Source organism: Neolamprologus brichardi, chromosome 5 (genome assembly GCF_056152115.1).
Source record: "Neolamprologus brichardi isolate AB-2024 chromosome 5, ASM5615211v1, whole genome shotgun sequence".
Lineage (NCBI taxonomy): Eukaryota > Metazoa > Chordata > Actinopteri > Cichliformes > Cichlidae > Neolamprologus > Neolamprologus brichardi.
The window spans coordinates 15,432,983-15,450,581 of NC_142108.1; the positions used below are offsets into that span (position 1 = coordinate 15,432,983).

A 17,599-nucleotide genomic window follows, 5' to 3' on the forward strand; every position below is an offset into this window, starting at 1 on the left:
CACAGTAACAATGTATAGGAGCTAGAGATGTAGCATATTTGCTAGCGCAAAATGGCAAAATTGCACTAGCTACCTTAGCTCCGTGCCATCCACAGTTTCGGTCACACATCCGTGAATAGTGATAATATGACTAAAATAGCACACAAATTTCCAACTCCTTGAAACATTTTTAGTACAGTTAACTACACATCAAGTCAGGTTATTAGAGATAATTTCATAAAAATGCTCCAAAAGGCACCAACACTACAAACAGTTGAGAGAGCCACTTCAATGATTCAAATGAGCTGAAGTGAAGTTAACAGATAGCTGGCTGTGTCAGCATCCACCTGTCATTAAAAATTCCTGCATGCATAAATTCACGTCTTTGCACATTTTTAGATGTTTGACATACATAAAAATTCACCCTCGTAAAAGTTGATTCTAAAAAAATGTTGAATTCTGCTTCGGAATTAGAGATTTAACACAGGACTAAGTTACCTTTTGTAGCAGGTTCTAGCAGTCATTTGAGCAATTGTTTTGTATTTCCTAAAGTTGCTACTTGCACATAGAAGCAACAGATACTTTATGTTCCTGACTTCATGATTTTAAGCTCAGGTCCTTCAGAATAGCACCTTCTCGACACTGAAACTTGTTATACACCATTTAGGGAAGGGAACTGAAGCACAGTGAACACTGAACTCTTCACAGAACAGGAAATCTTCAAAAAACAATAGTAGGATGTTGGAGATCCCTGAACTTTGGCCCCTTACAGACAAAATCCTGTGCTGGCAGCTATGCAACAACACAGTAAGGGCATCTTTCTAGTAATCCCTCTTAGCTGCACAGAAAAAATGAATCCCAAACTGACCGTCTATGAACAGAATTGTGGCATGTCTGTAAAAAGTTTGGTTCAAATAAAATGTGTATGAAATGATCTGCACCTTTCAAGCTTTTTATGTCCACTGGCTTGTGCTATGGCTGTATTACACAAATTTGATTTGTGACTATTTTAGTTCTGAGCATGACATGTATTTAAAGCCCTGATTACGTATATTTTTAATAACATCTGCATTAAAGACATCCTCTAGTTGACCCACTTGACTTCCTGTTGACTCCCTGCACACAGATTACAAAAAATCTATTCAAAGACAGCAATATGATACTTTTAAAATCACCGGCTTAGCTCTATAAAGATTCCAGTTTCTGATTTGTAGTACTCAGAAGTAAAGTAATCAATAAGGAATAATGAATTTTTTTTTTCAATGATTCAATAATGGGCAAATCCTGTCACATAACCTGGTCACTGACTGTGGCCAGTTTGTCCACATTGACTGCACATCAGTTCCAATGTGTTGTTCCTTAGTTAGCCAAAACAACTGGCTGCTCTGTCAAAGATTTACATTTTTATCCACATATCTCAAAGTCCCTCTGATCAGAAATCAATGTTTCTGATGCAACTTAAATATGTCTGTCACCAAAAGCCAAAACACAACTCAGTGCAAAACAATGACAAAAATGTCCTAAACATATGCATGAGTGTAAAGCGGATCCACATTTAATGGACTTTGACATTTCTTTTAAGGCATCATTCCCCCTGTATGCTAAGCTGAGAACAAGACATCACCCTTTTCCACATAAAATGAATCAATCAATAAAACCTGCATCTCTTCCCAGAACCAGTACTGGGGTGATGCATTGGCAGAGCATTTTACTGCAAGTCTGCCGTTTGGGAGGGCCACGTGACGCCTTGACGCAATGAAGCGGAGATAAAATAGGAGTGCAGTGAATGAGAGGGATTTTCTGCAGAGCATCCTGAGGGCAGCAGGGAAGGATGGGCTGCACAGGGCAGCCAAGTGACTGAGGAGAAGCAGGAAAGACTGTTCATTTCCCTAAAGAGTAACATAACAACTAAAACGTAATCCTACATATAAAAAGTTTGAAAGTGAACATGTTCTATTTGTCGTTAATTACAGGCGAGTACATGAGGCAGTGGTAAAATATCTGAGGATGCAAGAACTATGAGTCTCCTAACGTAATTTGGATAAATTATAGATTTTAATGAGCCTCAGAAGCTATTAAACACTTTGAAAATAATGTCCCTGGGTGTTCAGATCACCATGCAGTAAAACACACACAAAAATGAGACACACACACATAGACATCACACAAAGGCAACTCTGAGCCAAATTTCTCTAATCCCCAACTCAGCGCCGCAGTATCTGGGCTCTACACAGCAGAGACAAATTTGTGTGAAAAGAACAGACAAATGCAACCCTTATACAGACCTTATTTCACTCTATCTGTCCCACACACAGAGTCTCATAATACAAGTTCCAGTTGTTGAACTAATCCCCCTTTTTTCTGTTCTGTTTTAATCCTCTAATGATTAACACAATTCTGGATTCACAAGGGCATGCTCCCAGTGTCAGCACAGGTTCTTCTCTGTATGTCTCTATCTCGTCTGATTTGTCTCCGGCACAGACAAGCTGCAGCACATGTCCACAAAGATAAGACAACAGGAGCTGAGTCCAATCAATGGCTGAGGAACTGATGGTGTATCCTACAGCAAGATGTCACTTGTCACTCGTCCTTCCTGATTATCTGCTGGTTTATAGTATTTTCCACCGGATATTTTGTCTAGTAAACTAAAAATCAATCCAGCTCTAAAGAAAAAAATCTATCAAATTACCTCGTGTCGTGCTTGTTTTTTTCACTACATTGCATTATTACAGTCAAATGCTCCTCTGTGGAAATCAACGTTTTCTATGCAACAATTACTAGATATAATAACTTTGTATTTGAATGGGCAGAATGTCTTTTTTAACCCTTCTGAAACTGAAGAAAACACACGATAACAATTTAAAAAAAAGACTATAACTGTTGCTTTATAAAAGGAGCAAAGAAAACCATCCCTGGCTTCCTGTTCACGCTCTAAAGACTTCTGGAAATCATTGAAGACTTCAGGGAAACTGAAAGCTTGAGTCGAGTCGAGCTGTCTATCATCTGCTGTATCCATGATCCAGCTCTGCAGGACCAGGCTGAGAGGTGTCGCCATGGCAACATGGGCGTGTTCCATTCCCTGGGGAGACGCTTATTGGAGGAAAGGTGGGATCTGATGGGTGTGAATAGGTGGCAGCACTGAATGAAGAGACACGTGCGAGCTGTGTGCACTGACAAGTGGAGAAAATCTGAAAATGAAGTTGATGAGGCAATTTCAAAGAGTATTTCTAAATACAGCTGAGACAATGGGCAACTTAACCGATTGGAATCTTCCAACATTACCGAGCTTTCATTGGATGGTGTGGGCTTTTGAGGCAAACACATGAGTGTATTGCATTTCTTTACTGGCTGAAACTGAGAGGGGAAGACAAAAAAAAAGGCAGAACTTGAGAGGAGATGTGTCATCTAGTTTGGCCTTTAACTAGACTCTCTGGTGAGCCACAACCAAATAAGTCCCTTATTTCTTTTGCAACTTTCAGGTCAAAGTACTTGAGTTATTTTGGTGTTTCACTGTCAAGACATCAAACATGCTACAATCACAGAAAAACAGCAAGCAATACCTGCATTTTTATTATTTTTTTGCTCTCTATCTGTCTAAAGTGACACAGCAAATAACAAAACCATCTTAAGACAGTTCCTGGAATAATCACACAATTTAATCACTTGATTTGAGTTCAGCACATGAATTTTCCTTGTGTTCATTATGTGTATGCATGTGAAGAAGAGCTGTCACACACTGATCAAAGCTGTAAAAGCTTCTGGTACTATCGGCGGTGGATCACCATAATTCAAATTGCAATCTGCAGCAATGTATGACTTTTTACCCAATAAATGATTATTTTCACTTTCTGTTGCAGTTTGGTTAGGTTTAGGCAACAAGAATAAGAATCAGAATCATCTGTATTTGGCCAAGTTTGCACACACATACAAGGAATTTGACTTTGGTTCACTTTGCTCACTTTGCGGTTCTAAATACCCATTTATACACAAGGAGCACATAAATATGAGGAGAAGACAAGAAATAAGAGAAATGTAAGTTACAGAAAGGCTTAAGGAACTGTACAAACTATAACAAACTACAACTGGGCATGGATGACAGATTAAAACACAGAAATAATATTATATTTGCTTTAAAAATAAATTTCCAAGGTGGTCTGGGGGGACTAGTCTCCTCTCAGAGGTCTCGAAAACATTCATTTCATGAGAACTGAAACACATGAGTTTCACTGTCTTGCTGGCTATCATGAAAAAAAGATCAATATGTGCTCATGACCTACTAAGAAATAGGTTGAAATTAGTAAGGGTCTGCACATAAAACCAAGCTCCAAACTTAATGTCTGAGTTTGGGACTGGTGGTCAAACAAAACAAACTATTTAAAGATAGTTTAGTTTAATTATACTTTAGGTTACCAGGTTAATTAGTACTGGAAAAATATAATACCAGTAGTTGCAGCCACAGTTTTGTGCTTCTATTAGCATGTGAAACTGTGCCACTTATGCTGCTACAATCTGTTAGCTGGAAATAAGTGCACTGTTTAATTATCTCAACTCTGCTGTGAGACATGTGCTTCACCAATATGGAATAAAGTTATCTAACAGGTCCCAAACCTGCAATGGCAAGAACCGAACTAATTACTTCATTAGTGACTTTTTCAAACTTGTTATTTTTACACAAACTTGTTTCTGCCTGTTTCTAAGGTTACCGTCTCTTGGCAGGAAGTGCATGTTGAAATTTTTCTTGTAAAGACTACTGCTATCAGCAATAACTCACCTCTGGAACAGCAATGCGAGTTTACAAAGGGACCCAAACACACTCAGTCTCAGCATTCACACCCTTCTGACTGCCTGAGTTAGACAAATGGGAATTTTTAAAATAGAAAAATAAGAGCATTGAAATTCTGCACGCAATCGTCAAAGATCTCTAAGACATGTTTGTGTCTTTCTGAGGGGGGCGACCGGCATGACAGAAAATAGAGGACAAACTGCAACTACAGTATGCTTTTATCTCCCAAAAGCAACAGTTGTGTATTGCTGGACTCGTAATACTGTGTTAACTGAGAAATACTTCTCAGAGCTGAATCAATTGAGAAATGAAATCATGCACTGACTGGCATCACATTAACAAGGAAATTAAACCTTTTTCATGTTTAAATGGACCTTTGTCTGGTTCATCAACACCATCGTGAACTGAAAAACTGTGGGACAGCAGTGAATGATAATCTTTGCTCAGGACATTAGGCATTTTATGAAAGGCTGATTATGTCTTCTGTGAAACGGACAGAGCAAACTCTCAGCTAAACGAGTGGCAGCTGCATTCATCATACTGAGCTTATAGAGAGAAGAGTCAACAAAGAGGAAGCTCTATAGCAGCTCTATAGCTGAACGCAACACAAGTGGACAGTTTGTGCTGAATATTGTACTTCTTACTTATGGACACAAATAGAGTGAACAACCAAAGTTATGCACTGATTCAAATTCACAGGGTTATATACAATTACTGACTTCAACAATCTGTCATTACAAACAGTAGACTTTTGCATTATTCTTTGTTTGAGGTGCATATACCATCCAACAAACGTATGAATGCACAGCAACTGAAATACAATGCACGGGGTTAGAGTGTAACTGCTACAATAGCGTGTGTTTTCTTTTCATTATGTAAAACAGTTATTGTTTTGCATTCTCACTTTCTATATTGTTTTGACACCCACGATGTGCAATAGAATCTCACAACACATAATAATCATATGCTTAACTTCATGCATTTCACATGCATTTTGCCATGATAAAAATGATACTTAAATGTTACTAGCGTCATTGCCACAAGTAATGCAACAAATAAAGAAAATCTCAGCTTTCTTTTCAGGTTTATTCAATAAAATGTTGAAAGGATAAAACACATTTCAGTCAGATGCACTATTTACAAATGATTTTGTTTCCATCTGCAGTCATTTATATATGTGGCAGCGTGGCTTTGTTCTTCCACGAGCACATGTGAAGTAGTAGGTGGATGTGGGTTGCAAAGCAGCTTGCAGGTGCACAGCAAAAGCAGCTTAAAGAGAGTGCCTTTAATGAGATAGCTCATTTAGCTAACATGGCCTGTCACTGAGATTAGCTGATTCTATAATTATGGCTAAGATTGGCTTGGTGGCCTGCCATAAAAGAATGTTGCAAGATTAGTTTAAGGAGTACTGCAGTGTTTTGGAAATCTAAACTAAAATTAGCACCACGCTAACTTCTCTTAGCTAAACTGTCCTCCCAAAGAATATCTGATGTGTTAATTAATGAGTAGTGACACAAGTGTGTATATTTTGTTAGTTTTGAACAGAACCAAGTTGTTTCCAGTTTATGTGCTAATCTAAACTAGCTTTATACTTAGAAATAGAGAAGAGGGTACTTTCAGGTGCTCCCTCATTTCCCAAAGGGTCACCACATCACAGAGCATAGACCTGCGTGTTTGATTTGGCAGACTTCCTCACATAGCCCATTAAGCCAGGCTTGTGACCCACACTAGGAGCTTGTGACCTCCCTGAAGCTGGGTTTGTGATCTCCTGTTCATCTGGGGATCTTAACACTACACCAGCATACACAGAGTTGTACAAACCATCTTATCTAACTCTAAACAAGAAAGCGAATGAGCTGTGTGTTTGACTATTCACTGCCACCCCATGCAAACAAACCAACCCTGAATGAAGTCCAAGATTTATTGGACCACACAACAAACAAGCTGTCCCACACAAATTTTATTCAGCCTTAATATCTAGTGGATGTTTTTTGCTCTGCAAATGCTCAGCAGGTTTGCCAAACAAGTGGGCAGCTGGAGGATCCTCAGCCAGTGACTCAGTGAGACCATTTCTTCATCTCCCTACATGTGTGTTTCCACCCTGCCACACTCATGCTACTCAGCAGGGTGCTGAGAGGTAACTAACCAAATCTAAGCATGATGACAATACACTCTGATCTTGAGACTGACGAAAACAATACACAAATGCAACAAATTCAGCTGCTGCAACCAGAACAGTGATTTGTTTCTCACTCAGCAGAGAGCTGTCTGTGGCCTAGGGCAATAACAAACAGAGACACACCTAGTGTCTCACATAATTCTCATCAGCGTTTAACCAAAGCAACACTTCGGGGTTCATTAGAAGGTGCTTCATAACACATGGCATACTGAAGTCTTATTTCCACACAAGCGGTGAAAACTGTGTTTTGTAACAGCACATGTGTTAATCTGGAAGCTAATTGTTGACCTTAAACTGCCAATAATATGTCATAACACCTCACAATTACACACATATAGGTGTGTGATTACCTTGCCGTATACTGCAATGCAGTGCTTGATTTGTAAATGAGGCACACAAGTTTGTGCTCTGCAAAAAACACAGAAAAATATTTCATAACACATTGTGTAACAAATGATGTAGCGAATGTTGGTCAAATTCTTTTCAGGTATTCATTAGGTTCTGCTTGGGAGTCTAAACTTGACTGTGTTCAGTCAGGTAGAATGAAACTAGCAGAGGCTAGCAACAAACGGCAAAGAGAAACTTGAACCGAGAGGTGGTAAACCATGCATCCTTTTCAGAATCACCTGAAACGTACCGCATGAACATGAGCTGTCATACCTTGTGTACATCTGTAGACCACTAAAGTTTTCCATGAGACCATGCTTGCATTAATTCCTCTGTTTATGACAAGGGAACCTAAACAACTAGAGCCAAATGGTATCAGTTCCAATCTTTGGTAAGCTCCATCACATTCAAACTCTACTTCCTCTCAATAACACTTCACCATCTCAGCATTGGTGAGTGTGTCCGTGTCTGAAAGCCCGTTCAGTGTGTGGATGTATTGTCAGTAATGAATCGGAGGCTTGTGTAAGAGCAAGGCATTAGTTACTTCTTGGAAGTGACTACCATCATACCATTAAAAGGTTAAATATGAAGCTTTGGATATAAGCTACCAGACTGAGAAATCAAATGAAACTAGAATTAAAGCATCACGTTTCTTTGCCTCCGCAAACCAGTCAGGTTTCAGTTTACATTCATGCCCGTCCAGACTAACACGGCATATAAGAGAAGACTCTGAAAGAACCTCATTAAAGGCAGTAAGTGAATTCATGTTTGCTCAGTGAAGCTGAAGATGGCAGAATACAAAGTTGTAGCCCCATATTACTCAACATGCAAGTGATTTTTTTTTCATAATTAATTATTTCTCAGGTTATGACCAAAAAGGTCAAACCACCAAACTACAAATCAGTTAATCCTGCATGAGAATATTAACCAAATTTGAAGAAAGTCCTTTAAACCATTTCAGAGACATTGTGTTCAAAACTATTTGATGGATGGACGGGCCGACCAAAGAAAACAAACAAAAAACAATACTGTCACCATTGCAGACATTCAGAGACTGTCCATGCATGAGTTTAAGCTGTTAAATACAAGAAGACAGCATTATTTAAATGCACAGTTTGATAAATGAAGGCAACACGGTAAAATGCACTGCATGACATCCAATTAGTGATTTATTACAGAGCTGGATTTTGGGAGACACAGGACCTGCTACCACTTCAGTCAAAGCACACACAAAGAGAGAGAGAGAGAGAGAGAGAGAGAGAGAGAGAGAGAGAGAGAGAGAGAGAGAGAGAGAGAGAGTAAACACCAGACTAGTTAAATAAAAATGAGTCACGGTGAAAACAGTGCTCAGCTGTTGACTTTCAATTTTTGGCTTCAAAGCTATTTCATCACCACCTTCTCTCTGGTAAGCCAGCTAATTAACTCATGATTGTCATGACTGCAAAGCTTTTAAAACATACATGTATATAAAATAACAGTGGCTCAAAAGTGTAGTTGTTCACATGTTTGCTTAACAAGCAAAAGATCCCAGTTTCAACTTGGGAGGAGACACAAACCCTTTGGGGGTTGCCTTGGGAAGGGCGTAAAAAAAAAAGCTGCCAAATCAAAGGTGCAGAGCTATCCGCTGCAGTGACCCATTGTGAATAACGGAGCAGCCAAAAGTAGCCTCTATGTGTACATAATAACAGACGAGCATGGGTTTATCCCCAAAGCTGCCATTGTAAATGTCAAGACAGCTGCTGGTGATTTAGCCCACTTCACAAACTGCCTATAAAACTGGCAAACAGGAGGAAGAATAGCTGCAGTCCAGTAACCACACGGCAGTTAGTTACAAAAGTCCAAACTCCTCAGTAAATGCAGTGTATGAACCGTCTCTATTGACATGCTAATGCAAGATCTACCAGCTGAACAGCTTGAACAAAGTGAACCCCGTCTCACAGAGGTCCTTCAGAGGCCTCAGCTTTGGCAGCCGGCCTCAAGGGTTGTCAAGAATTCATTAATAGCAGGAGTTAAGATTTTAGCAAAGTAGTTTGTTGCACTCTAACAGATTAACTTTTGATATGACACGCCAGCTCCCTGCACCGGTCACATTTAAGCAACCCCAGTACTGATCCACAGTGAACCTACTGATGGGGTTTCTTCTTTGTTTTTGAAGCCAAATGATCTTTTTGTCACCCATCTATAAGCCCTCATACATAATAAAGCAACCCCGCCATCGTGTTATTAACCCATCACTGGCCCCTTCTGCCATGTACACATTAGCCATTAAGCAATAACTCAGAGTAAGACAGGAGCGATTTTCAATCTGAATTTCATTACCGTGCGCTCACTGCCAGGTTCAGCTCATAACATTACCATTGTTGTGAGGCGGTGTATGTCAAGAGCAGAGCCCTCTCTGTCTGCAGGCTATGATACACACCAGCTGTGAATGAGAAACAAGCAGCATTCATCATAAATTAACATCCTTCCTTCTCACGCAGCTGAAAGGCCCCGTCTAATTCAAAGAGGCAGCAGACAGGGCCTGGATCTAAGAAACAGCAGCAATTCTGTCACAGTACTAAACTGACGCCTGAATTATCAGAAAATGTCTTGGGTAAAGAGGAAAACAAGAGAATCAGATAAGTGCTCAGTTGTGTACAGGGTGTGTTTTCCAATGATCAGCCAAGGCCACAAGACAAAAGAATAAAAACATAATAACAGTAAAAAAAAAAGAGTTAGAAAATGGCTGAAAGTAACAAAACAAATAAATGAATCCGCTGATCCACTTTCAACACCATGTGACAAGTGTAGATTCTCACACTTAGCATCCAGTGGTCCAGACAGGTACACGACTGAAAGGGTGATCATCAGACATTTAGCACCAGTGGAACCACAGAGAGTGAGAGTGCAAACACTGTGAGCCTACGGCCTTGAAACTGAACCCCAGAGTCAATCATGGCCAGCACCCTATGCTTGTGTGCACAATTGATGTCTTCATTCCTCAGCTATTTGCCCTGGTTATCCTCTGATTTTTTTAAAATTATTAAATCAGGTTTAAATGGTACAGAACCACTCCAAAACCAGCAGAGTCTATCTGAGCCTAGGTGTCACACAGTGAGAGAAACACTGCACTGCAAATGCTAATAGGCTCGTGTTATAGTTAAAGAGTGCCGGATGAGTTTTAGATAAAGGCTGACATGCAATCAAAGAGCGTGTGTTACCCATGTTGTCAGGTGAAAGCAGTGAGTCAAACCACAGGCACCATCAAGGAATCAAAGGCAAAGCATGGGGAGGGTGAGCAGGTACTTATGTGCATTCAGTCTAAGCCACCATGTCATCATATGAGATTAGCCTATAACACACAGAATATGGATTTATAATATATAACCTACTATTCCTAAATATTAGTCTATCATCCAACCACAAACCACAACAAGCCAAACACAGGCTTCCCCCTCAAGAATCTGAAAGAATGAGGTGCAATAATAAAAGCAGTCCAACCTCCATCCTTTGCACAGGGATCATTTTACCCAGCAACAACAAAGCGTGCAGAACCTGGACCCTAACCACATGATGACAAATTAACATTCAGCTTACAGACATCCCACTGGCTGATGGTGAATTAATGACAGAAGCCTTTGCACACGGGAGAGAAGACTATAGTCTGCTGCTCTTGTCATTTACTTGACTGTCACGGTTTGCTTGTTATCTTGAGGGAGAGGTCAATCTGTGCTATAAGATTTGCAATATAAAGGATATTGCTTTGATTTTTTTCTATTTTAAAAAATACAAATAAAGGAGGAAAGGGGTGCAGGGCTCTAGCCAATTAAAACTGGCTCGTGGAGAGAACAGAATCGGCGGACAGACAATCCGCACAGAGCGGACACAGGCATCAGATTCACACCGCACCTTTCACTTGGGTCTCATATTCCGCTATGATCTCCTTGTCCTTTCTGAATCTCGTGGATGACATGGTTCCTCGGGTTATGGGGTTGAGCCCCTGTCCGTCGACGACTTTTGGGGGGGTCTCTGCAGTTGATCTCCGACTTGCAACGTTGCAACGCGATCCTCCGTTTTTTTTCTCCTTTGTTTTCTAGTGACCATGCATCGGTAAGGGTGAAAAAAAAAACAGTAACAATGAGGCTCAGTGCTATTGTATCCCGCAGTTGTATTCCTCCAGCTTTTTAATCACCCTATCGCAGAAATGACAGTTGAGCAGCAGTCCGGTGTTGCATTCTTCTCTCTGCTTTCTCTGCTGCCAGGAGTCCTCCTTCTCCTGCTGCTCAAAAACTCAAAGCCTTCAGCAGGGTGAGGGAAAAACACACACACATACACACACAAACGGACTGAAAACTATAATAACAACATGATGAAGGGGGCAAGGAGACGCCTGAAGGTTTCCAGCAGGAAAGTCCTAGTACCTCCTGTGTCCAAAATAAGCAGGCATGCGTACCAAGAGCGAAGCAGCCACACACAATTCAGACTGACAAATTGCGCTGCAGGGAAACAGGAATTTAAAAGCTTGTCACGTGAGCCCCGTTCATATTATCAACCATCCCTCCTTCCTCTTCCACCCGCCCCCTCTCTCTCGCTCTCTCTCTCTCACACACACACACACACACACGTTTATCCACGACTTCAGGGGACACACATTGGCACACATTAATGTTCGGAAAACAAAAACTATAGTTTTAACCATTACGTCTTTGCTTTAAAGCATGTCTTCTCCTTAAGAAGAATGGAGCTACCCCCATAATGTGACTGTGTAGTACTGACCATAATATCAGTAATACGTGGAGCTGTGCACACACACACGCGCGCACAAAGCAACGTTTCCATAAATTCAAATCTTTATTTCCTGGAGACCTCACTATAACTACTTCTGCCTACTTCCAACCCTGAAACCACACAATGGTTTATATCCTCAGAGCATGAGCAGCCTCATTCAACCACATTTGTAATCCACGCACCTTCTTCTTTTTTTACCGTCAGTTATTGTTGTTCTGTTCTTATTGCTCAAACATTTGCAACACAGAGCATCATTATCAACACTAAAGGTGTTCCACCTTCAGGCTCCTGTTTCAGTTGTTCCCACAGCTTCAGTGCTAACCTAACCAAGCAATCATCAATTATTTGCCATTGGCATGGAAACCTCATATTTTTATCTCTGCACTACTTTCACCATGGCTACTGTTTAAGAGATTGTAAGAGTTAATCTTTGAAATGTGAGAAGCCTGGTCCTTAAAGGGCTCAATAACACATCAGGACGGCACTGATGTGGTACCTATAAATGAACACAAGCCATTAGCCGGTGAAAGCAAAACTGTGTTGCCAGGATGCATCCTCCCGTCCATGTTAGTCACGTTTAACCTCTTCTTTCTGACAATTAAAGATAACTTTGACAATAATGGCATCAGTCACAACAATATATTTAGTCTCCTACAGTAAGCCTGTGAAACATCAGTAGAAGCAAGAATAAATAAAATAGGGGAGAAGAAATGTTAATTCTTTGTAAAGGAACAAACAAATATGGTCCAAATTTATTCAGTTTCTGTTTTTAAGTAAGTAATGCTTGTACAGATCCCTGTGCCATGTCAGTGTTGCAGCCTGTTCCTTGCATTTGTGTCATGAAGATAAGAATTGTGACAGAGACTGAGTGTGTTTCTGACAGACACTGTCATTTGGATCTGTCACTGTTTATAACAGTTCTGGGAACTCAGATTGTTGTCACCTTAGCTATTCTCGGTTCAGAAGAACCAGGCTGCGTGACTCACATTGAAATGGCATAAAATCGGCATACTGACACACTATACACCTCTGCATTTTATTTCCATCTGCAGTTCACAGGCATCAGTATCATGAGCTGACACTTGACAGATTCCAGATCTACGTTCTGCCACATTTCAAAACACAATCATTTGATTTTTAAGAAGAAAGAAAGAAAGACTTTTTTTCCCCTGAAAGTGAGATTTTTAACTTCGTTATTGCAAAATGATTCAACAGCAGATGTTATTAACCGCGTGAGGTCCAATCCAAATCTTATGCTATCAGAATATATAATGTTGTTCTGTTTAAAAACAGTTCTTCAAAGTCTTAGCAATCAGGGGAAAATAATTCTCACTGATACGGATCAAAAATATTTATTTTTCATCAAAAAACAGCCTTTTTTGCCTTTTGCTTGACTCCAAACATTGGGTTTTGGTTAGAGCTCAGTGCTAGGGTTTTCATCATCAGTGATGACTTACATCCAAGGGGTTTTACGCCCACCAAAACCTGTTTGGGGCTTAGGTTAGGTTTATTTCCACTCCTGCTCTTTTACGATTTGCTGACATGAAGTTAAAGTCAAATTAAGAAATTCTTTCTAGAAATCATATAAGTGTATATATGATGGAGATACAGATATATACAAATACATATACATGTTTGTGGGAAGCAGTCTTTTACTAGCCATACAGATTACTTTTGTATGGCTGGTAAAAGACAGACCACAGACCAGACATGCCACTCACTGAAGACATCTGTTGCTTTCTGAAACTAAAAATATAATAAAGGAAGACCCAAACTGCCGATTCAGCTGAAATCACATATTAAGCAAGAAAGACAAAATATTTTGCTCTCTAAAGTACAGCAACTGTACTCCTTGGTTCACTTCTTAAATGCGCATAGAGTGCTATTAAAGGAAGAGATGATGTAACACAGGGATATTTAAAAGAAAAAAGAATGGTAAACGGACTGCTAGTCATACTCCTTCTCTAACTGAGCAATCAGAGCACTTTTTCCTCAGTCACCCAATCACACACATTCATACAAGTACTTTTCTTTTCTATATCTAAGCACATTAAGAATATTTCAATTTCACACATTAACCCTCTGAGGTCTAAGTCATCATAGATGATATCCCTTAAGCATGCATTTTGGAGAAAGCTGAAGCAGACTTTTATGGAAACAATATGAACAGCTTTCAATGTGTGAAGGTTGGTGATTATTTTCTTTGTTCCCTGATTACAGATTACCAAGACTCTAGAGAACGAAAGATTATAAAAAATACAACTGTGAGATTTTCATAGGCTAAGGTTAGTTAGTTAGTTAGGATAGTTTTAGACCTCAAAGGGTTAATGACTTATAAGTATGGTTTATTCAATCTTTTATGAACTGTGTATTAAACATTATTGATTCCATTAGAAAGACTGTATGCATGGCACTGTTTTCGTAAATCAATTGTTACAAATGAGCATTAGATTATCAAGACATGTAGGGTTTTCAGAATATAGCTACAAATTACTTTCATTTGACAAAAGAAATAGCATATCATTGTAAGCTAAGGGCCTTCATTAGTATTCAGACAGCAGCACCAATTTAAGTACAATTTACATATTACATGGTACAAATGAGATGGAACAATTAGCTAGTCACCCAATAAGCATCTAATTGATCAATTACCGCACAGAAGATCTCTAAAGCGTTTGTCTCCTTCAAACAGTGTGCACGCGGGCTTGCTCTGCCCTGCTGCTTTCTCACCAGTTATGATTTAAGGAGTTAGGTTAGAATTCTTCGCTGGCCTTGTGATGTCAGCTGATGTTTTCAGGCTGTTGAACACAGCATGCACAAGCCTCTTCACAGGAGTAAAAGGCCCAGAGGAATTTTAAATGGCCTTTGAAAGGCTGTGTGTGTATATCTATGTCTGGGTTCAGTGAGCTTGGATATGAAAGAGAAACCGGGCGTCTTCCTGTGTTGTGTGTCTTTACTGTGTAGATAACTCTGTATCTTTGTGCGGTATTTGTCAGACCCTGTGCATCACCTACACGTCTGAAGAGTGAAGCCATAAGGGAGCACCTCAGTTGTGACATGTCAGGTGTGACAGAGATCAGCATTACAGGGTGGATGTTGCTTGAATTAGCTGTAAATCTCTTAGACATTGCAGGTGCTTTCACAACAAGTAAAATAAATTTAGATAATTAATGAAACTGTTCAGGGATTTTTTAAAATTAGAGTTCATTTTTTAATCTGTCCAAAATATACTGGGGTTTTGTTGTTGTTGTTTTGGGGGACTGATGGAGCCTATCCCAGCTGTCATAAAGGCAAGAGGCAGGTTACATCCTGAACGCCTCACCAGTCATTCATATGGCTAACAAAGAATGAGACAGAAAACCATTCACACCTACGGCCAATTTATAATTACAAATTAACGTAATCCCATGCATGTCTTTGGACTGTGGGAGGCAGCCCGGGCACTTGGCCAGAAACCACACAAGCACAGAAATAAGGTGCAATCACAATACAATCTGCAAAGTTTTAGGTTAAACAACTGGAGGTGTATACTGAGGAGCATGATTGGCTAACTGGACACTGTTGTGCCACAGAAAAGTGTGTAAAACAGAACAGTGGGCTAGAAACACAACTAACTGTGTTGTAAGACTAAACAAATGTCAAAATGAAACAGGAAGTGATTAATACATGGATGGTGCACACAACAGAGAAAGAAACAGGAAATTAAGCAAAAGAAACCCATCATGACACACATGACAGCAGATTGTATATTTACCAAGAATGATTGTCATATGATTTGCTAGGATTCCTCTTAAGGTTGAGGTCACTTTGTAATGCATTGTCCCCACTGTGTATTTAATGTGTTATTTAAATATGTAAAATGTGGTCAAAGAGAAGGACTTTTCAGAATCAGATGCTCAATTAATATATAAATATGGAAGATGGAAAAATATGTCCTATATGTAAAAAAAATAAGGTGCTCTATTCAAGACGCAATATTCAAAGACGAATGCTCAAAAGGTGAACGATACTGTGTACAATCTATACAGCATAAAGCTCATTTAAATAGTTCAGGTGTCATAGGAAGGACTTTTATTGATGGACACAGATACGAATGGTTTCCTGTGGTGACTGTCATGCAGAGAGTGTGCAGAACTGTCCAATATTGTCCGTGACTTGGACAGCATCCTCCTTTCTGACACCGCCATCTGAGAGTCAAGCTCCACACCCACAGCGCTACTGGCCTGGAGGATCCGTTTATGTTGGTTCTGCTACCCTCGGTCTGCTGCTTGAGTGTGCCACGGCATCAAGGGTGAGAAATGGCCACCAGACTCGGAACACATCCAGATTTCAAAGGGCCTAAGCTTCCCCAGAAAAGAGAGATGGCTTTGGTCTTTCTTGTCTTGAACTCATCTACACTTCTGACAATAGTAATCCTGAGCAAGGAATAAAAATAGTTACTGATCTTTGAGCTGGACTCAAGGCATGAAGTATCACTAAGGAATAGGTGGTAGTTGTGTTTATAGCAGCGGTGAGTTGCCAGTAAGTTCTCTGCAGTCTCTGTTCGTATGCAGCACTTGCCATCTGTTGAGCAGGACTTTTCATTCCCTGAAGAGATAAAACGCCCACTTGTCTCTCAGACTTGATGCTTACTAATCAGTTGACCTGCAACAAAAAGTTGGAAAACAACTAAACATTTTCAACAAACACAGAGGATGCAGTGTGGGGAGGCGCGGGGGCATTTCTCTGTTTTAGAAGGTGATGCAGATAAGCATCTTAAATACCAGTGATTCATAAAGCGCTTTTTACACGTCACAATAATAGTATAGAAAACACTGTGAATAAATAGACATGATATTTATTGTTCTCTGCAAGTGTTTGCTTTAAAAAAACAAGCATCATCTTGTACTGCTTAGAGGCTTCAGTGTTGATCACTTACCCGTGACACAGAGAAGAAGGCCATTATTCACATCTTCACCCACAGCCTCATCTCCATTAATGACAAATGATAAATGAGGACCGGAGATTGTGTTTGAGTGCACTGGCCAGTGGAAAGACTAACACTTTTCAAGAGGGAAAAAAAATCAATAGCAGTGTATTTGGGTTTACCTGTGACATGTAGCTGTACACTGTGAGAAATATGAAATCCATAAATATCAACAGACACTCCTATATGTGAAGCACGATCACAAATAAACATAGATAGCAATTCAGAAAAACACACATGTAAATCTATAAAAGAGATGATGGTTTTAAACCCTCCATCATATCTCACCTACTAGATTTTCTCTGAGCTTTTTCCATGTGTATAATTGTCCATTTTCTTCTTCATATGATAGGATACTTGAATATTTGGCTGTGTGATGATACATATGATGTCTCTTTCTTCCCATGTCTGTTTTTCTTATTTTGGCTTCTTCTTTTTTCATGTTCTATGAATGGGTTTGTGCTCATTCCCAGCTCAAAGCATTGTTCTGTAGCGCCCTCTGCCGGTCAATCTTTTAATCGGTTTGTCGTGTTCGGGT

General features: G+C 39.8%; 1 protein-coding gene across 2 annotated transcripts in view; it reads right to left on the minus strand.

Annotated features, from left to right (window-relative positions):
• srgap3 (SLIT-ROBO Rho GTPase activating protein 3) overlaps positions 1-11,802 on the minus strand; it is a 59,141-nt gene extending 47,339 nt beyond the window's left edge. For both annotated transcript variants that reach the window (XM_035914763.2, XM_035914762.2), the window contains exon 1: positions 11,217-11,802. In XM_035914763.2, coding sequence (XP_035770656.2) covers positions 11,217-11,280 — 64 coding nt within the window. In that variant the 5' untranslated portion in view covers positions 11,281-11,802. The remainder of the gene's footprint in view (positions 1-11,216) is intronic.
• Between the last annotated feature and the right edge of the window lie 5,797 nt (positions 11,803-17,599).